General features: G+C 33.6%; 1 protein-coding gene across 6 annotated transcripts in view; it reads right to left on the reverse strand.

Annotated features, from left to right (window-relative positions):
• The window catches only part of LOC132733076 (myocyte-specific enhancer factor 2A-like), a 106,580-nt gene that overhangs the window by 19,874 nt on the left and 63,392 nt on the right, over positions 1–23,314 (reverse strand). For all 6 annotated transcript variants that reach the window (XM_060719664.1, XM_060719666.1, XM_060719665.1 and 3 more), the window contains one exon: positions 9,017–9,160. In XM_060719664.1, coding sequence (XP_060575647.1) covers positions 9,017–9,160 — 144 coding nt within the window. The remainder of the gene's footprint in view (positions 1–9,016; positions 9,161–23,314) is intronic.

Here is a 23,314-nt window from a genome sequence, read left to right on the forward strand (position 1 = left end):
GTGCTTGAGCATTGTATGAAGTTGTTTTGAATTCCAACCAGTTCGTTTCAAGTCATGCTCTGGACAAGGAAAATTAACAAAGGGCAGTAACTCTGTAATTAGTCAAGATGGAGTTATGGGTTCTTGTGCACTGCACTTCCTCTCAATGTGCTTGACCATTGTATGAAGTATATTGAATTCCAACCATTAGTCAAAATTCAAGTTATGCTCCGGCCAAAAAAATGGAAAAGTAACAAAGGGCAATAACTCTGTAATTACTTTAAATAGAGTTATGGTTCTTGTGCACTGCACTTCCCCTTATTGTGTTTGACAACTGTGTGAAATTGTTTTGAATTCCAACCAGTAGTTTTCAAGTTAAATGCCCCCGGACAAGGAAAAGTAACAAAGGGTAATAACTCTGTAATTAGTCAAGATAGAGTTATGTTTTTCCTTGTGCACTGCACTTCCTCTCAATGTGCTTGACCATTGTATGTAGTTATATTGAATTCCAAACATTAGTCTTCAAGTATGCTCCGGACAAGGTAAATGCAACGGACAAAAAAAAAGCAATGGAAAAGCAACAAAGGCAATAACTCTGTAATTACTTTAGATAGAGTTTATGGTTCTTATGCACTGCACTTCCTCTTATTGTGTTTGACAATTGTGTGAAGTTGTTTTTGAATTCCAACCAGTAGTTTTTCAAGTTATTGCCCCGGACAAGGGAAAAGTAACAAAGGGCAATAACTCTGTAATTAATCAAGATAGAGTTATGGTTCTTGTGCACTGCACTTCCTCTCAATGTGCTTGACCATTGTGTGTAGTTATATTGAATTCCAAGCATTAGTCTTAAAGTTATGCTCCGGACAAGGAAAATGCAACGGACGTCTGGACCGACCGACCGACCGACCGACCGACCAACCAACCGACCACCGAGTGACTCCTATATACCCCCCCAAACTTCGTTTTTGGGGGTATAATTATTATTGTACTTCCTATTTCGCCACAATGAGGTTGCCCATTTTGTATGCTTATAAAACTTATTTTGGTTGTCTTGACACCAAAATAAAATCTGGAGTCGATATGAAACCCAATTTATTAATAAAATGTAGCCATTTCTGTTTTTATGAAATTTATTTAATGTAGCTTTAAATATGTGTATAATATTTCTAATTAACTCTTAGCCTGCTTATTAGACAGGACTGATTTTCAGAAAATATGAATGCTAGAGGCATTTTATAGTACAAGTAATATCTGGAGTGTTTTAACCTAATATGGGTATGCTGAAGACGATGAGGGTGGATACCAAGAAAATAAAATTGACCTTGACCTTTAAAAGGTCAATTCAAAATGGCCGCTTGAAAATACTAAAATAGGTCATTAAAACTATGATACAATATGATGCAATTAATTATTCTTGTCAAAATCAAATGATTATTCAATATGATAAGATTTTAATGAGATTGACCACCAAATTTAGCGATTATAAGCATAATGGCTCAATTAACAGTTATATACAGTACTGTTTTACTAGCGCGTTAAGGTATAAGACTAAGATTGAAATGTTTTAATGATTTAAAAAAAGATTTTATGTTTTGTCTTGACTTATATTTAACAATAAACTTTGTTTATAAATATTACCAAAGAATAAATATTTCGTAATAACAAATTAATATTTCGTAAAAACGAATCAATATTTTGTAATTAAGATTTTATATTTAAAACGAAATAATATTTCTAATTGGGAATTATTATCCCGTAAAATCGAATTCAATTTAGGGAGAAAAATGTAGAAAATGTCACTTCAGGTGTTCCGTAATTTTCAACATTATTTGTAGCTAAGATTTTTTCAAGTTGTTCATATTGTTTTCATATATTTTGCACTTGGTTTAAAATAAATATTTAAATTTTTTTGAAATGTCAAAAAATGTCATTTCAATGCCATAAACACAACACAAACCGAGACAAAAAATGTTTTAGAATATATACTGCGCCCCCCCAACCCCCCCCCCCCCCCCCCAAAAAAAAAAAACCAAAAAACAACAACAACAAACAGGTTTTAAAAAAGGCAACAATAGGAATCGAAATATAGACCTCTCATACATCAGTCAATCACTTAACCGGCTGTGCTACTTAACCGGCTGTGCTACTACGGAAGTAACGATGACGTTTTATAGTTTTTTATTTTATCCTTTAAATGGATTACTGATTTATCACAGTGAAAATTATGAAAATATAATTTCACACTTTTCAATGACAAAACTACTTTCTTAAGATTTTCCCCATGTGGTACCTCAATTTATTTTTGCTGACAATTCTGACAAAGTCAGGCTGTTTCGAGAAAACAAAGCTGAAATTGATAAATAACTTAAATGTCAAAAGTAATAAAAATAAGAAAACTTACTTCTATTCATCTTAATTACCAATCAGGTAATATCGTCTCTTAATTTTTTGTTTGTTTTATTTTTACAGTCTGAAAAATACATTCCTCCCACATGCAAAACTGCTCTTGATGACATTTGGGCATATTTAAGTTTACCATCTTGTTTAAAAATAAGTGACTATTTAATTTGAAATTTGAAGTTAAAGTTAAAAACAAAAACAACAAATAACAACACCATATTTTCATCGAGTCAGAAAATGTCTGAAACCGGGAGATTGCTACGTGTGTTTGCTATACCATGGCAGCTCTCGAAAATTCAGTCACGGTTTTGAGAAAATTCTACAAGAAGATTATCACATCATTCCTGGTACCCTCCAATAAATTTCCAGGATATCTTAAAGTAACAGCAAAGTTATTTATACAAATATTACTTGTAAAAAAAAATGGAGTAATATTTTCTTTGACCATATATAAAAGTCACGTGGGTTGGCTACATAGTAGAGGTGTTAAAAATATAATTGTAATACACCTTTTGTTAGCCATTGAAATAGTATTTTTATGTATAAAGGATTTTTCAAAAATGGTTATTATTCAGAGCGGGCGCACCTGGTGCAGTGGTAACACTGTCTGCCTACAAATCAAGGGGTCGTGAGTTCGATCCCCCGCTACTCCACTACAAGACTGACAAAACCAGGACATACACACAGAATGACGGTAACGATAGAAACAAGAAAAGACCTTAACGGAGAAGGAAACAAGTACCGAAGTACAATACCGAAGACGACGACCGATAACAGAAGGAAGAACGGAGACAAGGACTGACAACAAGCGAACAGAATCGAGGACCGCTAACAGAGACAGAGACCGATAACAGAAGTACTGCCAACAAGCGCATATATACGTCGACCGATAGAAACAAGAAAAGACCTTAACGGAGCAGGAAACAAGTACCGAAAGTACAAGGCCGACGACGACCGATAACAGAAGGAAGAACGGAGACAAGAACTGACAACAAGCTAACAGAGACGACGACCGATAACAAAATAACAGGACAAGGACCGATAACAGAAGAACTGACAACAAGACAACGGAGACGGGGATCAATAACAGAAAAACAGAGACGAGGACTGATGACAGAAGAATGGAGACGGGGATCGATAACAAAGACGCAAACCAAACTCAGAAGAATTGACAACAAGGAAACGGAGACCAGGACTAATTACAGAAGAAAAGAGAGGAGATGACAGAATAACGGAGGCCAAAGGCGAGAACCGATAACAGAAGAACGAAGACGACGACCGATAGCAGAAAAACAGACACGTGACCCGATGACAGAATAACGGAGAAGAACAAAGACGAGAACCGATAACAGAACAAGACAGGGACCGATAACAAGACAACAAGACAACGGAGACAGGGATCGATAACAGAATAATATAGACGAGGACTACAGAAGAATAAGACGGGGATCGATAACAGAGACCGGAACCAATGACAGAAGAATTGACAACCTAAAAACGAAAACACAAGACTGATTACAGAAGAAAAGAGACGAGAAGGGATGACAGAAGGACGGAGAAGAACGAAGACGAGAACCGATAACAAAAGAACGAAGCCGACGACCGATAACAAAAAAACAGAGACGAGAACCGACAACAAAACATCTAACAACAAAAAAACTGACAGGACCGATTACAGAAGAACTGACAACAAGAGAACTGCGACGAGGACCAATAACAGAAAAACGAAAGTCACGACATAACAGAAGAACTGACAGCAAAGAAATGCAAAGAGAACCGATAACAGAAGAACGAAAGTCACGACCAATTATAGAGGAACTGACAGCAGAGAAATGCGACGAGAAGGGGACGACCGATAATAGAAAAACGAACACCAAAACCCAAGAGTACTCAGAAATTAATTAATGTATATTTTGCATGCACACGTTTTAACCCCTCACACATAGCACGCTGTGTAAAAGTAGGCATCTGACTAGCCACTCTATATGCGTTCATAGAGTCCCAGATAAAATACATCAAAGCTCTATATCTAGCAGATAGGACAGGAAAGAGTGTAGTGTTCGCTGCGGAAATGCCTTTAAGATTTCAGTACTATCTTTAATATTACTTCTATATTACTATAATATTGGCCTATAGAAAAATGTCTGCCATCTTGGATTTTTCGGCCATATTGGATTTTTTTTTACATGCTTTGTGACAAATTTCAGGCTTTTTCTTTCCTTAAAAGTTTTATTTGATCTATCATCCATTTATGATAAAGAAATTTGGCGGCCATTTTAGTGGTCATTATAAATGGCCATTTCAATGGTCAAGATCAAGTTTTTCAATTTGGTATCCACCTTTATCGGGTTCAGCATACCTTAAATAGGTAAAATACACCAAGATACCACTTGTACTACAAAATGCCTCTAGCATCTTATAAGGAGCCAAATTCTCAAAATCAGTCCTGTCTATATGATCTGCAGTGTCAGAAAATATTTTTTAAATTGTCCCTCAAAATAATGAATGTTTTTTTCCAGATCAAAAGATGGACAAGTCCAGTTGAGATATTTACCATGGTACAGGTGAACTGTTGTCTGCTTCGAGTATCCATATTAAACTCTTCAAAAAGAAGACAAAAATCTTGTCTTGCTCATAACTCTCCGTCTCAAGGAGATACAAAAATTGCTATATGACACATAATTGTTAATTTGCTACTCTATTGTCAAATTTAATTAAAACATATTTCAGGATAAAAACTGTAAGCAATTTGTCATGTTAACACAACATAAACAGGAAGACTCCTGTCAACACTGACTGATGAGAGACCTTGGTCCTCTCCAGTTTTTAACAGATAATATGCATATGTTGTGAGACAATGTAACTTTCAAACTTTGCAGTTAGCTATGTTAATGTTTCAGAACAACATTTTAAGTTATTTTTTTTTGTTCTCGATCTGAATGTACATAATTATGTATTATTTCTGTTTTAATAATTTAATATAAAAACTTCAAGCTTTCCTATCCAATTATTCAGATGAAGTATTAAAGAAGGAGAAAGAATTTGAGGATGAGAGAAGAGGAGTGGGTGGGGTCATTGAATACGATAGTGGGTCATCCAGGTTGCTGAACAAGAGCCACTTGTCCATTAATGCCCGATGTTCAATAACTGCTAGGGATATTTGTTTCTTCATAGGTGAAACTAATAATGACAAAATATATTTACACAAACACCATTTAAAATGTATCAAATGGACTTGTACATATTTCTATCTGGACAAAATCATTCATCATTTTAAGAGAAAACTTCAAAATAGATACTGACGGAATAACAAACAGTGTAAACCATGGTCTTTGGTCTGCACTGGTTGCATGGGTAAAATATGATGCGGCCAGCAGGCTAAGGGCTAAAATATTACTCAAGGTCATTGGTCTCTATCGTCACTATGACATTTATAATGGACACTATAAAAATATTAAAAATATCCTTGGTTTAAACAAAATATCAAAGTGATCACGGCTCACGAACTTGTTTAAAACTAGGACAAATAAGTTCATCAGAGTGAAGGTTAAAGAACTTAAAGTAATCAAACCAATAACAACCCATTCTGTTTTTTTAATGCAATTAAGATAATTCATACCATTCCACTATAAAACTAGAACGGAAGACATTGTGCACATGTCGCAAAAAAACTAGATAGTTACAGTAGATAAAACAGGATTAATTATGTATATAGGGTAATATAGATAGAATGTTACCTATTGTTCGCATGCTACCTAATAGCATTATTTTTATATCCTGTATAATGTACATCAATAAAACATGCTCAGCTCTTTTTTTCATGTGATAGAAAGTTGAATAAAATCAGGCACTACATACATCACATCACTGCTGGGGTAACACTGTTGGTTCTGAATGACCTAATATTAGTATATTAGGTACAATGTAGGGCTCCCCGAGAGACTGTTTTCAAAAGGAGATTAAGGCCGCTGGACAGTAATGTTCCAAGTTCAAACTATGATTGATTTCCTGGTTACAGCATTATCGAGGGTTGATCACAAAACGGTTGCATAATTCTTCTTTTTTATATAAGTTACCAACCCTTAAAGTACTTCTCTGCAGTGGTCAGTGCATGATGTTTGACTATATACCTGCTGTTTCCACAGCAACATGATGCCACAGAATGTGCTTGGGTGGTTATGGGCTTTAACAAAGATATATGATAATTACTACGGGCTTGTATAAGAAAATACATTTATCCACCCCTTTATAACCTGTTCATTCTAAAATGGCTTAACTTAAATTTAAAACCAAAGTTTGAAAGTTCTGAGTTAATCATACATAGTTTGCACTTACAACCTAACAAAAATCGATGATGACAAGTGTGCAAAGTTCAAATTTCAAAACTACTGATAAAACACACAGACCAAACTTGAGAAAACTTCCAAAAGGAAATTCTTCAGATCTGATAATAAATGTATTCTGTTTTTCATGTAGGTGCTAAGCAAGGATGCTCTTTGCCAATTTCTTACAGAGAAAAACAGAGATTTCTCCATTTTTACACATTAATAATTTACAATTTTGGCAGAGAATGGTGTTCAGGGATAAGTCTATAGTTTTCGAAACAATAATCTAAGAAAACCCCCACAGTTTCAATGTCTGAATAGTATATTATATAAGCTTCTATAGAAATAAGTCAAACAAACAATGGGAGGGTATTATCAATTTTGTATCAGCCAGTGTATTATAATCGCAACCAGACAGAAATAAGCAGAAAGCAGACTTAATTCAAATGTTTACCCTAAGGGGGACAGAAGTAAGAAGTTTCAATGTCTTTAATATATACTTCACACCTTATAAAATGTAACAAATAAACTTCTAACATTTGCACCACCCGATGTTCCAATATATTCCTGAGTATCAAATGCATATACTCCACTTAGCCTCATTTTCATGTTCTGAGTCTAAATAATCCATATAAAATACATATTGTACTGCATCTTGTTTTCATTTTCCCAGGCCAAATATTCACTAGCCAATCCATATTGTACACCAAGTAAATGTATCTTTAAAGACTTCAATACAGCACATCATACAATATAGGTTTAACATCCAATTGAATACAGTATTGATTGTACTCAACAGTTTAAAAATAACCTCATAATATTTGCATTTTTTTTTTTTTTTAAAGTTGGGGGGGGGGAACAAATAAAATCCAGTATAATCAAATTGATCACATAAAATATAACTTGACACAGCACATATTCCAATGTCTTACCAGAAAGCTTGACAGTATGACAATGGGCTGGGTGGACACGGGAAAATCTATATCCCCCACAAGTTGGGAATAGTGCAAAAGGTTTGGTCAATGTAATTATTATGAACATGGAACAGAATAACATTTTGCAGATTTCAGTTTCAGCACTTTAAAGATAAAAGAACAATCTGTCACAATAGTTTATCTTATTCATCATTCTCCCATACATTTACATTAATTACAGAGCTTCATGCAGTTCAGCTAAGCATTGTATGCTTCTTATTTGTTGAACTTTAAACATATAACTGTACTTTTACATATTTAATACTTTTGTTTCCTCTTAAATTCATTTAGGAGTCTGCCAGACTGATTAGCAATCATTACTTAAACCAAATGGAGTCAATATTCCTTGTGAATTAGATCTCACAATACAGGCAACATAAACTTAACACCAGTCAAAGTAAGAATTCTTTCAGAGATACAACTGATATTGTTTAACTGTATCCGAAAATTTGTCAGAACTTTGACTTTGAGACCTTTAAACTCTCAAACACCAGGTAAAGATTCCTGGACCCTACAGAGGCAGTCTGATGGTAAAATCCATGCTTAAGGACTGGTTCTGACAATGTTTTGCACCACAGCAAAACCACTGCATGCATTGACCAGGCAGTGTGGGGACAGACAACATGTAAAAACTCCGTTGATTTCACCCTCCTTTTATTATATTTACACCAATTTCAATAAAGTAATATTCTGCTAAAAGTGTTGACAAATAAAAAGATAAACAGATAGCCAAAAAGAACAGTAGGCAAAGGATCCCAAAGATGGAACAAAAGTGGACAAATGATTAAAAGGTGGAACAAAAGTGGGCAAAGGATTAAAAGGTGGAACAAAATTGGACAAAGGATAAAGATGTGGAACAAAAGTTGACAAAGGATTAAAAGGTGGAACAAAAGTAGACCAAAGATAAAAAGGTGGAACAAAAGTCGACAAACGATTAAAAGGTGAAATCAAAGACAGTGGACAAAGGAATAAAAGTTGGAACACAATTGGGTAAAGGATGAAAACAAAAGTAGACCAAAGATAAAAAGGTGGAACAAAAGTGGACAAAGGATTAAGAGGTGGAAGAAAAGTGGACAAAGGATTAAAAGGTGGAACAAAAGTGGACAAAGGATTAAGAGGTGGAACAAAAGTGGACAAAGGATTAAAAGGTGGAACAAAAATGGACAAAGGATTAAAAGGTGGAACAAAAGTAGACAAAGGATAAAAAGGTGGCACAAAAGTCGACAAACGATTAAAAGGTGAAATCAAAGACAGTGGACAATTTAAGGAATAAAAGTTGGAACACAATTGGGTAAAGGATGAAAAAATTATCTACAATGTATTTAAATACTGACTTACCCTCATTTGGTTCTGTTGCTGCAATACACGTTGGTAATCCTCATTCATTCTGTTATATTTTTCTTCAAAGGTCATTGGGGTCATGTAGGGGTCACATTCAGGGTCTGGACTATCACAACCTTTGTGTTCCTTCTTATTAAGGGCCTGAAATAGAGGAGACAATAAATATAACATGATTTATTTTTAATACAATCTCTTCTTAATATATCATACATTAAAAAAACAACATCACAAGGGTGAGTTTTTGCTTTTGCAAAAATATAGAACATTTCATCACATAATTAAATATGTCATTCTGTGTTCCTATTTTCATGAAATTCATTCATGTTTCTTCTGAATATTATGACAGATGAGGTAAAATCAAGTTTCTTTCTCAATTTTTTTTTAAACACTCCAAAAAAAGAGACAATAGCACAATGATACTTTTGTTTTCATTCTCCAGAACTTCTAAGTGCTTGAATTTATGAGTTTAATTTTTGTGCAACAAGCTTTTTTTCTATCTAACTCGTGCAGCCTTTAGATGAGTCACAGTGTTGTGTTTCATCGAAGGCGTGGGGTAAAATTTTTTGGTTTTCTTCCCTACAAAAAACATTACATTTGTTTAATTCTAACAACTGTCTGCAAAAATTCCTGGTAAAGTAACTGGAATGTATTTAAAGCACAGATGGCGCAGTGTTTATTTTGCTAGAAATCAATTTTCCTTGAACAAATTCAATTTTTTAATAATATGTTAAGTTTAAGGGTGAAAAATATCAACATTAAATTGTTTTTGATGTAAAACTTATTTTTATATAATGTTCAGCTATAATCGAAACATTATGCTGTTAATTTAATCAGGAACACTGCTGTTCTCGTCTTTACTCATAACAGACATGTTCTGTTTTGAATTTCACAGTGTCCATATCCACAAGTTGGTTAACTTCCACACATGAAATAATGAAATAATTCAACGGCCTTTATAGGATTCGAGCCCATAATAATGAGAGACAAGTCTATAACCTTCTCCGCTTGGCCAGAGAGTACCTCAATGAAGCACACCAGTATTCAAGGGTCTCAACCAAGGGCCTTAACCAATGTTCACCTTATGACCACTTTACAAGAGTTAACTGCTCATAATTTAAAAAGTAGTGTATTACAGTGAAGAATTTGTATCCTGTTTATACACCCTATACATTTCAAATAAAAACATTAGATTTTTTATACATGCTGTAAATACATTACATGCATGTTTAGTCACATAAACTATATATTTAACGCTTGATAATAATGAGTAATTTCTTTGAAAAGGCAAGTGTGCACTTAAGATTTTAATCTTAGATACAACATCATTTCTTAAGTATAACTGCATAAGAATCTGTACTTCACATCGATTTTACTTAGTATATATTAAATACTGTGAACATGAGTAATGTGAAAACAAGAGGGAAAAAACCCTTTTTTTATTATTAAATATGAAGCATGTATATAAATCTAAGATAATCTACTTTACATCTTAAAATTTTAACATCTCAAACCCTTGGTGTAATCTCTTTTTTTTCTTTTTTTTTCATTTTTATCTGAAAAATGTGAATTTTCCTGAATTTTTTTCCTTCTTCCATTGACGAGTCAGTTCCTTATCTAAGTGGGATGGGGGTTGAGGAGAGTGTGACAGACAGACACTTTTGCAAATCTAATCCCCCACCCTCCCAGTAGTGGGGTATGAAAATACCAAAATCCCGTATAATATTATGCAAGGGCAAAAATTAATATGTAGTTAAGATTTATAAAGTTGCAGAGGAAGATAAGAAATAAATTAAAGTGAAAGACAGGCATTTCTTCTATTGTGCCAACAGCGGGTCAGACCAACTTTAACAATATAACAGTAGACTAGAGCCCTTTACACCAATGAAATAAAAGAAAACTTGGTGAAATAAAAATATTCATACTGATCTTCTTGAAAATGTTATGTGAAACTAATATAATGACAAAGACATATTAATATAGAAGCCAGTATATCATCAAGCCAAGTTCTTTCGTGGACTAAAAGTTGCTATTAAGAAATTGCTGCTATCACTATATCAAAATCAGAATTCTTCACAAATATATCTGTATACACAATGTAAACATACATCTCTGAATATACCCTTTAGTGGTGAAGACTATAAGAGTCTACTTTCTTTGTAATAAAATCAATAGATAAGACAGCATCTCAGGTGGCTTAGAATTGCCACTTCAATGAAATATTGATGACAATGTCTTACAAAATATGTTTTTCTCACCAACCATCTCTCTTGTAACTATTAACAGCTTAATTTCTCCTACAAACACTCTTAACACAAAAACACCCTAGGTCATAAGTGTACTGACTGCTCCATCAGAAAACTAATTCATTCAAATGTTAGAGGATTTTTGTATTTTTGTTTTATATTTTAAAAACGTTTTACTGATGGAATTTGCACACTGGTGTTCAGATAATTGTGTGTTAGTGTCTTTAATACAGGCGATGTATCATCTACCGCTGTTTATTAGGATAGCACTTCCTGAATGTGTTTTTTTCTATTTTTGCAATTAAGGTACAAACCTGAAAAGAAGTGTTCTTCTGCTCGACAATTATAATGCCAGAATATAGAGGAACCATTTATGGGGAATATGTCATGACAGACATCATTCTATGTACATGCTTGGGAACAAGCTGGCTGGTTGCAACTGTTAAACTACATATTCAGAGGGGGTCACAAGTTTGATCTATGAATACTCCATTACAAAAATTACTAATTGATTTCAAATGAAATCTGTACTTATTTTCAACACTACACACTAAAATGCCTGCAAAATCATAGACTAAAAAAATGGCCAATAACTTAACCCATTACTGCATGAGCATTTTGTGAAAAATGGCTGTTTTCATTGAAAAGTCTCCTGTTACAAGTTCAAATTGCTATTAAACTATAAAAACTTCTTCAATATTAATCAAACTTGGCACAAATGTTGACTTGACCATTGCCTTTGTAACAACATGCTCAGTCTTAAAAATTTCCTGTTACCATGGCAACGAGGGGACATCTCGAAATTTCCAAAAATCACTATTTTGTGTTGATTTTTTCCATCAAAATTGATTTCAAAGTGCTGCATCTTCTTAGATAGAGTCAAAAGCTTTTCAGTGTTGGTTACACTTTACCTTATGATTGACCTGGGGTAATTTTTAGCCTCTCACAAGTCCAAAATTTTCTTGGGGATGAGGGGCACTGCTGCCCCCCTTCAAACCCCCCAAACAGAAGGGGGCACATCCCCTTGGGTAGAAAGTGCGTTGTTACACGTATGTACGAGGTAATGGGTTAAATGTACATGCTAGGCTACAAAAACATTAAAAAACAATCTGAGTTTTCAGAAGAAGTTGTCTTTAAGGATTTTTTTTTATTTTGATCTTGAAATCCCTTAAACTGTGAATGGAATACTCCAAACTCAAAGCAGGGCTAATCCATCATATAAATTCAGGGGGTATGCAGATAGAACAGTTAACATTCATTTATAATTGAATCACATGCAATCTGAATGTGCCGGTTTACAAAATGTAACTTCCCAAAACCAATATAATGAATTGCCTTTCAAGATATGAGTGCCTGCCAGTATGGGTCTATTGTTTTGAATAACATAATCATGTTAATCTTAAGTTTGTAAGATACACTTATTTTTTATTAAAGTAATTATTAACTAGTCCCTATAATCTGAAATAAAAATCGCTTCTACTTGTCATTAAATTTACTTTCAGTGAAAATCTTTCCACTTTACAGTCATTTACCACAAATTGCTTTCACAGCAATTTTACAGAGATTCCATTAACTAAGGCACAATCTTCAGAGTAATCAAAAACAGTGTCTTTAAAATATTATTTTTCAATTGCGTCATACATTGGAAAATCTGCGGGACCATTACTATAGACGAATGACAATTAGTCGGAAATTCAATAATGTCACATCTAGTAAACAATGCACTGTATCTAACATTGATGGTTATATCGATTTAGTGTGAAATAAAGTTAATTACCTTAATTGGTTAGATATTGACCAAGATGGAACAGTCAACAGAATTTATTTCCCCCCCCCCCCCCACCGCCACTTAACAGCAGCAATAAAGCTTGGCAAAGAATGGTCATTGTTACACAAAACAGTAATTTGAAATGTTTTACATATAATATTTCACTAAACACTCAATTATTACTGTAGAAGTAAAAATCAGTGAATGGCTTTAATACAAAACACTAAAGTTTTGTTTTTTCCTGTGAAGGGAAATTGTAAACCCCTGACCTTCTGGAACTAAGTGCTAAGCCTTTGCCACGACCATAGAGCCACTGGGTAATCTGCTGATCCCCTGCAATACTGTTTTTTCTCTCTCAATTTTTGTATTCTGATACTAAAATATTAGGGCTGATCAATTTTACAATATCAACACAATTAAGTTTCAAATTCAAAATTAGAAAAAAACTGTTATAACAAACCTAACTGGACAAAGGTCAATGCATGTCCTTGGTCAGTTCGAAAAATATGTCAGCAAAATAAATAGAGGGCATTATCAAAACAAGTAAAACTGACACGACAAATCATGAAATGACAATAACAGTCAGTAAAAATGTTGTGACAGTATAAACATCTCCCACTAGTCACTTACAGGTTGTTAAACCGCTTACAAGTTTGAGACAATACCACAAACGAGGAAATATGTCAATGATCATAACCAGAAATTACAAGAATAACTGAACTTTGATGTTTGATAAAATTATATCAATTCAACTTCTTTAAATGTATTATTCTTTTTTTTTGCTGAGCTGATTTGGATTCATGGTAAGAAATTATAATGCCAAATTATCTCCCCTAATAATTTCAACCCCCCATTTGCAATCAAGGGGTCAATTCCAAAGAAAAGGATTGTATTGCTAGCCTCCCTTTGTTCTGTATACCTCATTTTTTTCTAATAAATAGCTTCTTTGATACAGAAAACAATGCTGATTCATGACATCATAGAAGAGAAATTAATGTGTGAAAGTAAGTCAGAATGATAAAATGGCTACTTAAAATGTTGATAAGAATCTAGTTGGGAATTTACCACAAGGTAACAATGATAAAATTGTGATAAATTGTTCATGAAGCTCTCCTTGAAACTTCTTCACTCAAGTGAGGACATCCATATCCTCTTCATACAAACATGCCATATAAATGCTCATAAATTATTTCTCATACACATATCAAAACAAACCTACTTTTATTTTGCAAAATACAGTACTGAATAGAGACTGAGTTTATAAACAAGAACAGGCAAGTTTTTCAAAATGACTAATAAGTTCTACAATAAAGAACAATAACAGTTACTGTGATGTGCACATCTTTTGGGTTTTCATTGACAGGGACTGACTTCACACAAATAAAATGTTCATTCTTTTTTTCCTTCTTGATTTGCATCTTGATGGGGTTAATAAAGTGAAGAAATTAACACTATGGCAATTTATTCTTTCTTGTGTACATGTAAGAAAAACTGAGAAAATTAATCAATAAGTAAGCAATCCCAAGAAGTCATATTGTTGTATCAAAAGAAAAGTCATTTTTTCAAGTGATGAACACTAAACCTACACAAACCAAAAGTGATTATGCCTTTGCCACCTGTATAAGAGCCCTGCAGTTTGACAAGGCTTTTAACTGTTGGTAGCTTACTTTTTTTTTAAATTTTGATATTGAAATTCCTTTAACTTTTCAAATGAATTGTTCTACATCTCAAACAGGGAAAATGACAAATTCAGATGTAAAAGAGTTTAGATTTTCTGATAAATTTGAAACTGATTCAAAGTCAGTAGAAAGACTCTTTAAAAAAGGCATCTAGAAAGAGAGGGGTATGTTAATTTGTTAATTTTGCAAGTATCTCAGTTTTTACTCTAGAGAAACCATCTTATGGACATGTTACAAAACAAAGAATGAAATCAGTAAATTGCATTTAATCAGAAAATGATTGGTGTTGTGGTCAAATGATCAAAGGATTGCTGGCAGAGGAGATTCAAACCCAGTCAAGGGCAAGACATTGTTTCCTAGCAAGAACTTTTTAAACTCATTTATTGCTCAGTACTGGAAGATTCGTGGAAAAGCTTCAAGACTATGTCTATAGACTTAAAGTTTCCTACACAATCAGACTTAAAGTAAATTTTGTATAAACCCAATATGAAGAATGGAGAACACAAACAACAACAGTTAAGCATATTGTATACTGATTGAGAGGACAAGGCCATGAGATGTCAGAAATGCAAAACAAGAAAATGCATCACTACAAAGTTCATACAGTAATAACTACTTGACAAGAGAGTACATAAACTGACAGTGGTTAATGTCAGGTAAGTATTTCATCTGACCAGATTTATAACTCACTGACCCAGCCTTATAGGGTCATGTGTGCAAAAGAGCAATGACCGTTGAGGTAAAATTGTAGGTCAAATAACAACAAATGTGTTTGTTTGTCCACAATGACCAAACACAAACACTTAGTTCAAATTTATATCCACAGCTTCCCTGTTTGGTTTCTTTATTCTAAGGTAAGATGACATGTGATTAAACAATCCAATTAAGCTGGAAGAAGGTGCATACTCAAAAATCATCCCTTTCACATATAAACCTATAACACAGATTTGAAAATCAGCTCAGGGCAGCATCCTTGTAAGCAGCAGATAGCGGGGTTGTCCCTTCAATAATGCCTACAGTCATAAATTTATCAACATTATCATCACCAAGGTTGACCAAGACAATAATTTATTACCTACAGGTACCTGATAAAATGTTCAAAAACTAGCCAGATAAAATCATCGGGGAATTGACGGGGAATTGACGCATTGACCGTCATGGTCAGTCAAGTTGCCATGTCATCATAAACAAAATAACGTGCTATTGCTCTCGCACCATCTTCTGTTCACAAACATGTGAAGCCCAACAAAAACATATTGTGATCATTTATCATATAGACAGCGATAAAGTGTCACCTCACCAGCAAAGTCAGTACTAAAGCTTTTGAACCAATCATATGAGTACATTACTTCTTCATAACATGCCATTTTTTGTCTTGTTTTTTTTTAATCTGCACAAACATGTTTTGAAATTAACCTCCAATGTAATGACATCCAGTATCTGTGTTGGAATGCCTTAACCATTCATCCATGGTTAAGCACCAATGGCATACTTTCAGATTAAGATAGATGAAGGCTTTAATATCATTATGTCTCATGAAATATCCTTGCAATGTCACTGATATTAAATGAGACAATAAAAGGCCTTGCACGTAAAAAAACCTTTATTATAACAATTTTTCACACAAAAATCATAACATACAAAAAGTGCCTATTCATTAGGTATGGGAGGGGAAAAAACTTCTAAGTACTTGACAAGAATTACATTATAAGCCCTATCAACATGCACGATCAAATACTTTCTGCGTGTTTAGTTTGACAACAGGTTACATGGAAGCAAAATATGTACATTACTGTCAAGAGTAAACTCCTTCGAATCAAAACAGAGCCTTAGTATCTAACATTATGATCTGTACAACTTCTTGGCAATGCTTATTTTTCTGAGTCATCATACAGCTATTTTTGATATGTGTTAGTCCCAAAATAGATTTGGCACACATTTTGTAGACTATTCTGGGAATATGGTGCCAAAAGTTATAGATGCACACTGCAGCTTGTTACAAGACGTTACTGTCAGGTAAACTAATCTCCGATCACCTGGAGAAAATTACAGAGTGAACTAACATGCCGAGTATAAACATTCATTCACACACTTCTGATAAACCCACTACTGTATGGTTATCCCCATTCTGTAATGAGAAATATATTTTAATTATACATACTTTCAATATGAAAAATGGATTTTTTTTAAAGAACTTTAATGAAAAGCATAGCACAGGTTCTTTTTAATAAGATGAAATTGTTTACTTCCATTTTGAAGATTTCCACTGAAAACGTTTTAATTGTGACCCACTATAACATCATACAGTCAATATTAATAGCAATTTAATGCTTTTGACATCTTTTTTTTTTTCAGAACATATTCAGTAAAGTACTATTTTTGACATTTCATATTCTTGATCCTGACATTATAATTCTGTTACATGGCTATATTATACAATATGTTTCAAATAATTGAGGGCAGTTATCATAAGCTTCTCTGACATAAAGTACTTAAAACAATATGTACCTTTTAAAGCTAGGAAAATGAACTACAGCTTAACAAAGGACCAACAACCAAGTCATTACCTGGTTTTCTTCATACTTTTTTCATCACCAGAAATTTAACATTCTTTTCATAATAAAACAAATACAGAGACTTTCAAGTTCAATGCAATCAATCTTAGTTTTGTTTACAAGTTTAAATTAAAATTAAATATTATATATTCAAGTATTCCTCTATGTAAGTACAAATGTATATCTAATTTATCATACTGAAATCAATACAGTATATCAACACATTCACACATATAATGAGACGTATAAAGAGTAGTGTCTTTGTGAGGCTGATACTGAAACATAATTGTAATTCAGTATGTTTTATGAACATCAAAAGATGATCAGTCATTTGTAAGCAAACTTAATAAACAAAATACTTTCCATAAATAGAAAAGAGTTTCTTTGTTCTTATTTAAATATAGACCTACAGTTACACAAAACAAATGAAAAGTCATTACTAATTCAGATGTAAACTTGACAAACTGCAAATTTTTAGTACCTTACTAAAGTCTTTAATATTTATTATACCACATTTTTTATACTTACAACCTCAGAACAGTTCAAACAGTATTGCCTATTGTTTCATTGCATTATTCAAGAACAAAATATAATATAATGATTCAATTATCTATTTTGTAGAGGAACAATAAAAGTTGCACTTTGTTACACGTAAAGTGCAATGAATTACAAGCATGAATATTTGATTAACCAGATATCTTCAAACAATAAACTTAAACCACCTGAATAGAAAACTGATGTTAAAATGTGATTACCTCTAGTGTTTTCTACTGTACGATTATGATATAGCACAAGTCAATTAATTGTGAAGGAAGGCAAACTTTAAGATACTCCCTCGGATCAGTTCTTGGAACCAACCAGTACTCACAGCTGCAATGGGTTAACCTTTCTTACTCAAGAAAACAATGGCTTTGAAAAATACAGAAAATCCTCAATATAGTGTTATGTAAAAAAAATATGTGTTTTTTTGAAATCAGAATCCTGAATTCTTGTATAAAACTGAAATCCTTTGGGTAATGCATTTTCCTAATCATACATATTACATCATATGGTAAAGCATTTTCTTAATCATCCATACTATACCATACAGTAATGCATTTTCCCAATCACCCATACTATATTATATGGTAAAGCATTTTCCTAATCACCCCTACTATAATATATGGTAAAGCATTTTTCCTAATCACCCATACAGTACCATATGATAAAGCATTTTCCTAATAACCAATCAGGGGATGTAAATGTCAACAATTATCAGGTGTCTTCAAGTTATCTTAAGTATAGCAACCAGCAGCTTCATTTCCTTGCCATTATATATTTACTATAATAAGGCCTGACAAAATCATCATTAATAGCATCTATTTCTTTTATTCATTTCCCTTTAAGATAAACAAACATAAAAACCTAATAATTTTATAAGTTAGCCTGACATAGCTTTATCTTGAGAGAAAGAACATCCCTGAGATATGACTAGCAGAGACTACAGAAAATTTATATCCCAATTCTCTAATGTAGTCTGTACATAATACCACTATATGAACCTTTCATACAATCCCTTTTGAACATCCTCCATTCATTGTGATATCCCTTTCATGCAATGACATTCTAGGTTTAATTTATATCCCCTGCTAGCTTAATAGAATTAAAGGCAGGCATGACTGTTGTAATAATGGGAATAATGGAACAATGGAATAAGAGTGTCCACTATCTCTGATAAACCTGTATATAAGTAAGAAAATCAGAAAATATCAATAATTTATCATCAAAGCATTCAAATTTCAGTATATTAGTACATATGACATTGTGTGCCATTTGACAGCATTATAAATTTGAATCAAATCGTTCTTCTCAGTATTACAATCAAGTTCTTAACAGTTCTATCAGCATATAATGCCTGTAGCAATCATACTACATGTGGTGGTGCCTTGTGATCATATGCACAGCATAGAAATGTCTATAAGTGGTTAGTTTGGTAATGCCTAATGATCATAAAAAGCATGTTTAGAGTGGTAAATGCCCTGTGATCATACTCTTAAGTGTTTTAATGCCTAGTTATCAAACTAAGTGTGGTAATGCCTATTAGTCAAACTTAGTGTGGTATAGCCTAGTGTCAGATTATACCAAGTGTGATAATGTATAGTATCAGATCAAGTGTGGTAATGCCTAGTTATCAAACTAAGTGTGGCAAACAATGCCTACAGTCAGATCAAACTAAGTGTTTACCCAGGTTAAGATCACACTAAGTGTGGTAATGCCCATAGTAGCCATACTTAGTGTGGTAATGCCTAGTTATCAAACAAGAGTGGTAATGCCTAGAGTCAGATCAAACTAAGTGTTTACCTAGGTTAAGATCACACTAAGTGTGGTAATGCCCATAGTAGTCATACTAAGTGTGGTAATGCCTAGTTATCAAACAAGAGTGGTAATGCCTAGAGTCAGATCAAACTATAATGTGTTTACCCAGGTTAAGATCACACTAACGTGGTAATGTCCATAGTAGTCATACTAAGTGTGGTAATGCCTAGTTATCAAACAAGAGTGGTAATGCATAGAGTTCAGATCAAACTAAGTGTTTACCCAGGTTAAGATCACACTAAGTGTGGTAATGCCCATAGTAGTCATACTAAGTGTGGTAATGCCTAGTTATCAAACAAGAGTGGTAATGCCTAGAGTCAGATAATAAAGTGTGATAATTAAGCCTAGACATTATACTAAGAGTGGTGATGTCTGAGTGTACTTATAGCATACCAAATGTACTTATATAGCAAAGTGATAATTCTAAGTCAGCAATCATAATTTGTTAACTGATACCTAACACCTAGTGTACTAGCTGATAATCAAAGCCATTATGCTAAGTGAATTGATGCCAAAGTGTGCTAAATTACGATTATCATTCATCAGTAAAAAAACAGAAAATCGCAATATGTCCTTTTGTAACTGCGAAGAAAAATCTGATTTATCTATAATGACAGTTATCACAACAGTTCATGAAAGCTTTTTCTACAGGAAAAGTTAATATGACCAGTCCATTATTACATTATCTGCTTTTCTTCCCTCTAATAGATCAACTATTGGATTTAATACTTCAGACCTGGGGATTGAAAAATCCAGTGAAAACCACTTTCCTTTAGATGAGGAAATATCAGTGACAGTAAATCTAAGGTATTATCAGAAAAACTGTTCTTGATTTTTCTTTAAAAAAAAAAAAAAAAAAAAATTGTTTTACTTTATATAATACTACAATGTAATTGGGGGAAGTGGGTGGGGGTTTTTAGCTTTATTAAAAAAAAATTTTCAAATAAAATGAAAAGATGAAATCATGTCTTGAGCTTCTGTAGACAGAATCTACATGTATGTGATTTATATTCTTGTACTTTAACCATTAATAACCTGCTGGAACCATGAGTGATTTGCCTTTGCCACTTTGGTTTTATATTTTAGGTAGCTTTTATTGAAATCCCTTCACATGTTAATGGTAGAGTAAACCAAAACACCCAAATACAACAGGTCAAGATCTATTTGACCATTCAACTCAATACAGTGGTACTAATTAACACTCATCCCATGATGTATGAGTTTGTATGGATGCTGGACTTTCATTTTCTCCTTCTTACAATTATATAAGTAATCACCTTAGTGCAGTCCTACTAAATCTAATAGGAGTTAACACATTACTGCACTAAGTCCAGAGCTTAGAGCAGGCTGGCCTGGTTTTATATGGATGGACAAGGACTTAAACCACTTCCATTTCCAGTTGATCCCTTACATGCTGAGTGCATTTTAAAGTAATAAACTTTTAAGTGGTCTCTGGTATAACCAGAAGCTGGGTGTCAAGTCACTGACCTACCAAATACATGGCACAGTATACCGACACTTGTTACAGTCATACACACATTGCAGGCCAAAAAAAACAAACAACTAGAAATGTGTCATCATGCCACGGATGCCCCCGCATGCAGCCAAAATTTCAGATGGTGCATTAATTATTTTTTTCATTTTAAGTTCAAAGCCCTTAAAACTTTTCAATGTTATCACAAACCATTTTCATACATTATGTTCAAGGCACTGAAATTATTCAGTCTTAACCTTTTAAAAATAGCATATTGCATATTTGTTGCCAAAATAATGGCTAAAAGTATGAGTGCTGAAACTGAAAGTTCAAAATTTTTCCAACATTCAGGAAAGATAAGTTTGTCTAAAATCATTGAACCACGACCAAATTCAAACTTAAACTGCTTATTCCTTAAAGATGTATCTATATTATTTTCAAAGTGAAAGGGACATAACTCTGCCAAAAAATCATCAAACCATGACCAAATTCCAACTTGACCTGCCCATTCCTTTGACATATCCATATGTCAAATTTAAGTTGAATATGTAACACTGTTGGGTAGATAATGAACAGAAACTGTAAATTTCATATTATTTTCAAAGTGAAAGGGGCATTACTCTGCCAAAAATCATTGAACCATGACCAAATTCCAACTTGGCCTGGGCATTCCAAAAACATATCCATATGTCAAATTTGAGTTGAATGTGTTGTACCATTGGGGAGATAATAAACGGAAACTGAAAATTTCATATTACTTTCAAAGTGAAAGGGGCATAACTCTGCCAAAAATCATTGAACCATGACCAAATTTGAACTTGACCTGCGCATTCCTTTGACGCATCCATATGTCAAGTTTGAGTTGAATGTGTTGTACCTTTGGGGAGATAATGAATGGAAACTGAAAATTTCATATTGTTTTCAAAGTAAAAGGGGCATAACTCTGCCAAAAATCATCGAACCATGACCAAATTCGAACTTGACCTGTATTTTCTCATGACATATCCATATGTCAAGTTTGAGTTGAATGTGTTGTACCGTTGGGGAGATAATGAGCGGAAACTGAAAATTTCATATTATTTTCAAAGTAACAGGGGCATAACTCTGCCAAAAATCATCGAACCATGACCAAATTCGAACTTGACCTGTATTTTCTCATGACATATCCATATGTCAAGTTTGAGTTGAATGTGTTGTACCGTTGGGGAGATAATGAACGGAAACTGAAATTTCATATTATTTTCAAAGTAAAAGGGGCATAACTCTGCCAAAAATCATCGAACCATGACCAAATTCGAACTTGACCTGTATTTTCTCATGACATATCCATATGTCAAATTTGAGTTGAATGTGCGCAGCCGTTCTTAAGATAATGAACGGAAACTGATGATGACGGAATGACAGAATGACGGAAGGATGGAAGGACGGAATGATGGAACAGGGTAACACTATATGCCCCGGCCATTACATGGTGGGGGCATAAACAAGAGCTGTCGGTAGGACAGCAACGCTCGACTATTCTTAGTGCTTGATAGTAAAAAAAATGCTTGATAGAGTTACCTCCTCCTGTTTACAGGTTGGGGTCATGATGGTGAACAAGTGTGTAAAGTTTCAAAGCCATATGTCAATGGACTTTGAAAATATTTGAACTATTACAAAAACTTTAACGTAAATTCTAAGTCGAAAAAGGGGCATAATTCTGTCAAAATGCTTGACAGAGTTACCTCCTCCTGTTTCCAGGTTGGGGTCATGATGGTGAACAAGTGTGCAAAGTTTCAAAGCCATATGTCAATGGACTTTGAAAATATTTGAACTATTACAAAAACTTTAACGTAAATTCTAAGTCGAAAAAGGGGCATAATTCTGTCAAAATGCTTGATACAGTTACCTCCTCCTGTTTACAGGTTGGGGTCATGATGGTGAACAAGTGTGCAAAGTTTCAAAGCCATATGTCAATGGACTTTGAAAATATTTGAACTATTACAAAAACTTTAACGTAAATTTTAAGTCGAAAAAGGGGCATAATTCTGTCAAAATGCTTGATAGAGTTACCTCCTCCTGTGTACAGGTTGGGGTCATGATGGTGAACAAGTGTGCAAAGTTTCAAAGCCATATGTCAATGGAATTTAAAAATATTTTAACTATTACAAAAACTTTAACGTATATTCTAAGTCGAAAAAGGGGCATAATTCTGTCAAAATGCTTGATACAGTTACCTCCT

Source organism: Ruditapes philippinarum, unplaced genomic scaffold (assembly GCF_026571515.1).
Source record: "Ruditapes philippinarum isolate M1 unplaced genomic scaffold, ASM2657151v2 ctg467_1_1_1_1, whole genome shotgun sequence".
In the NCBI taxonomy this organism is placed as follows: domain Eukaryota; kingdom Metazoa; phylum Mollusca; class Bivalvia; order Venerida; family Veneridae; genus Ruditapes; species Ruditapes philippinarum.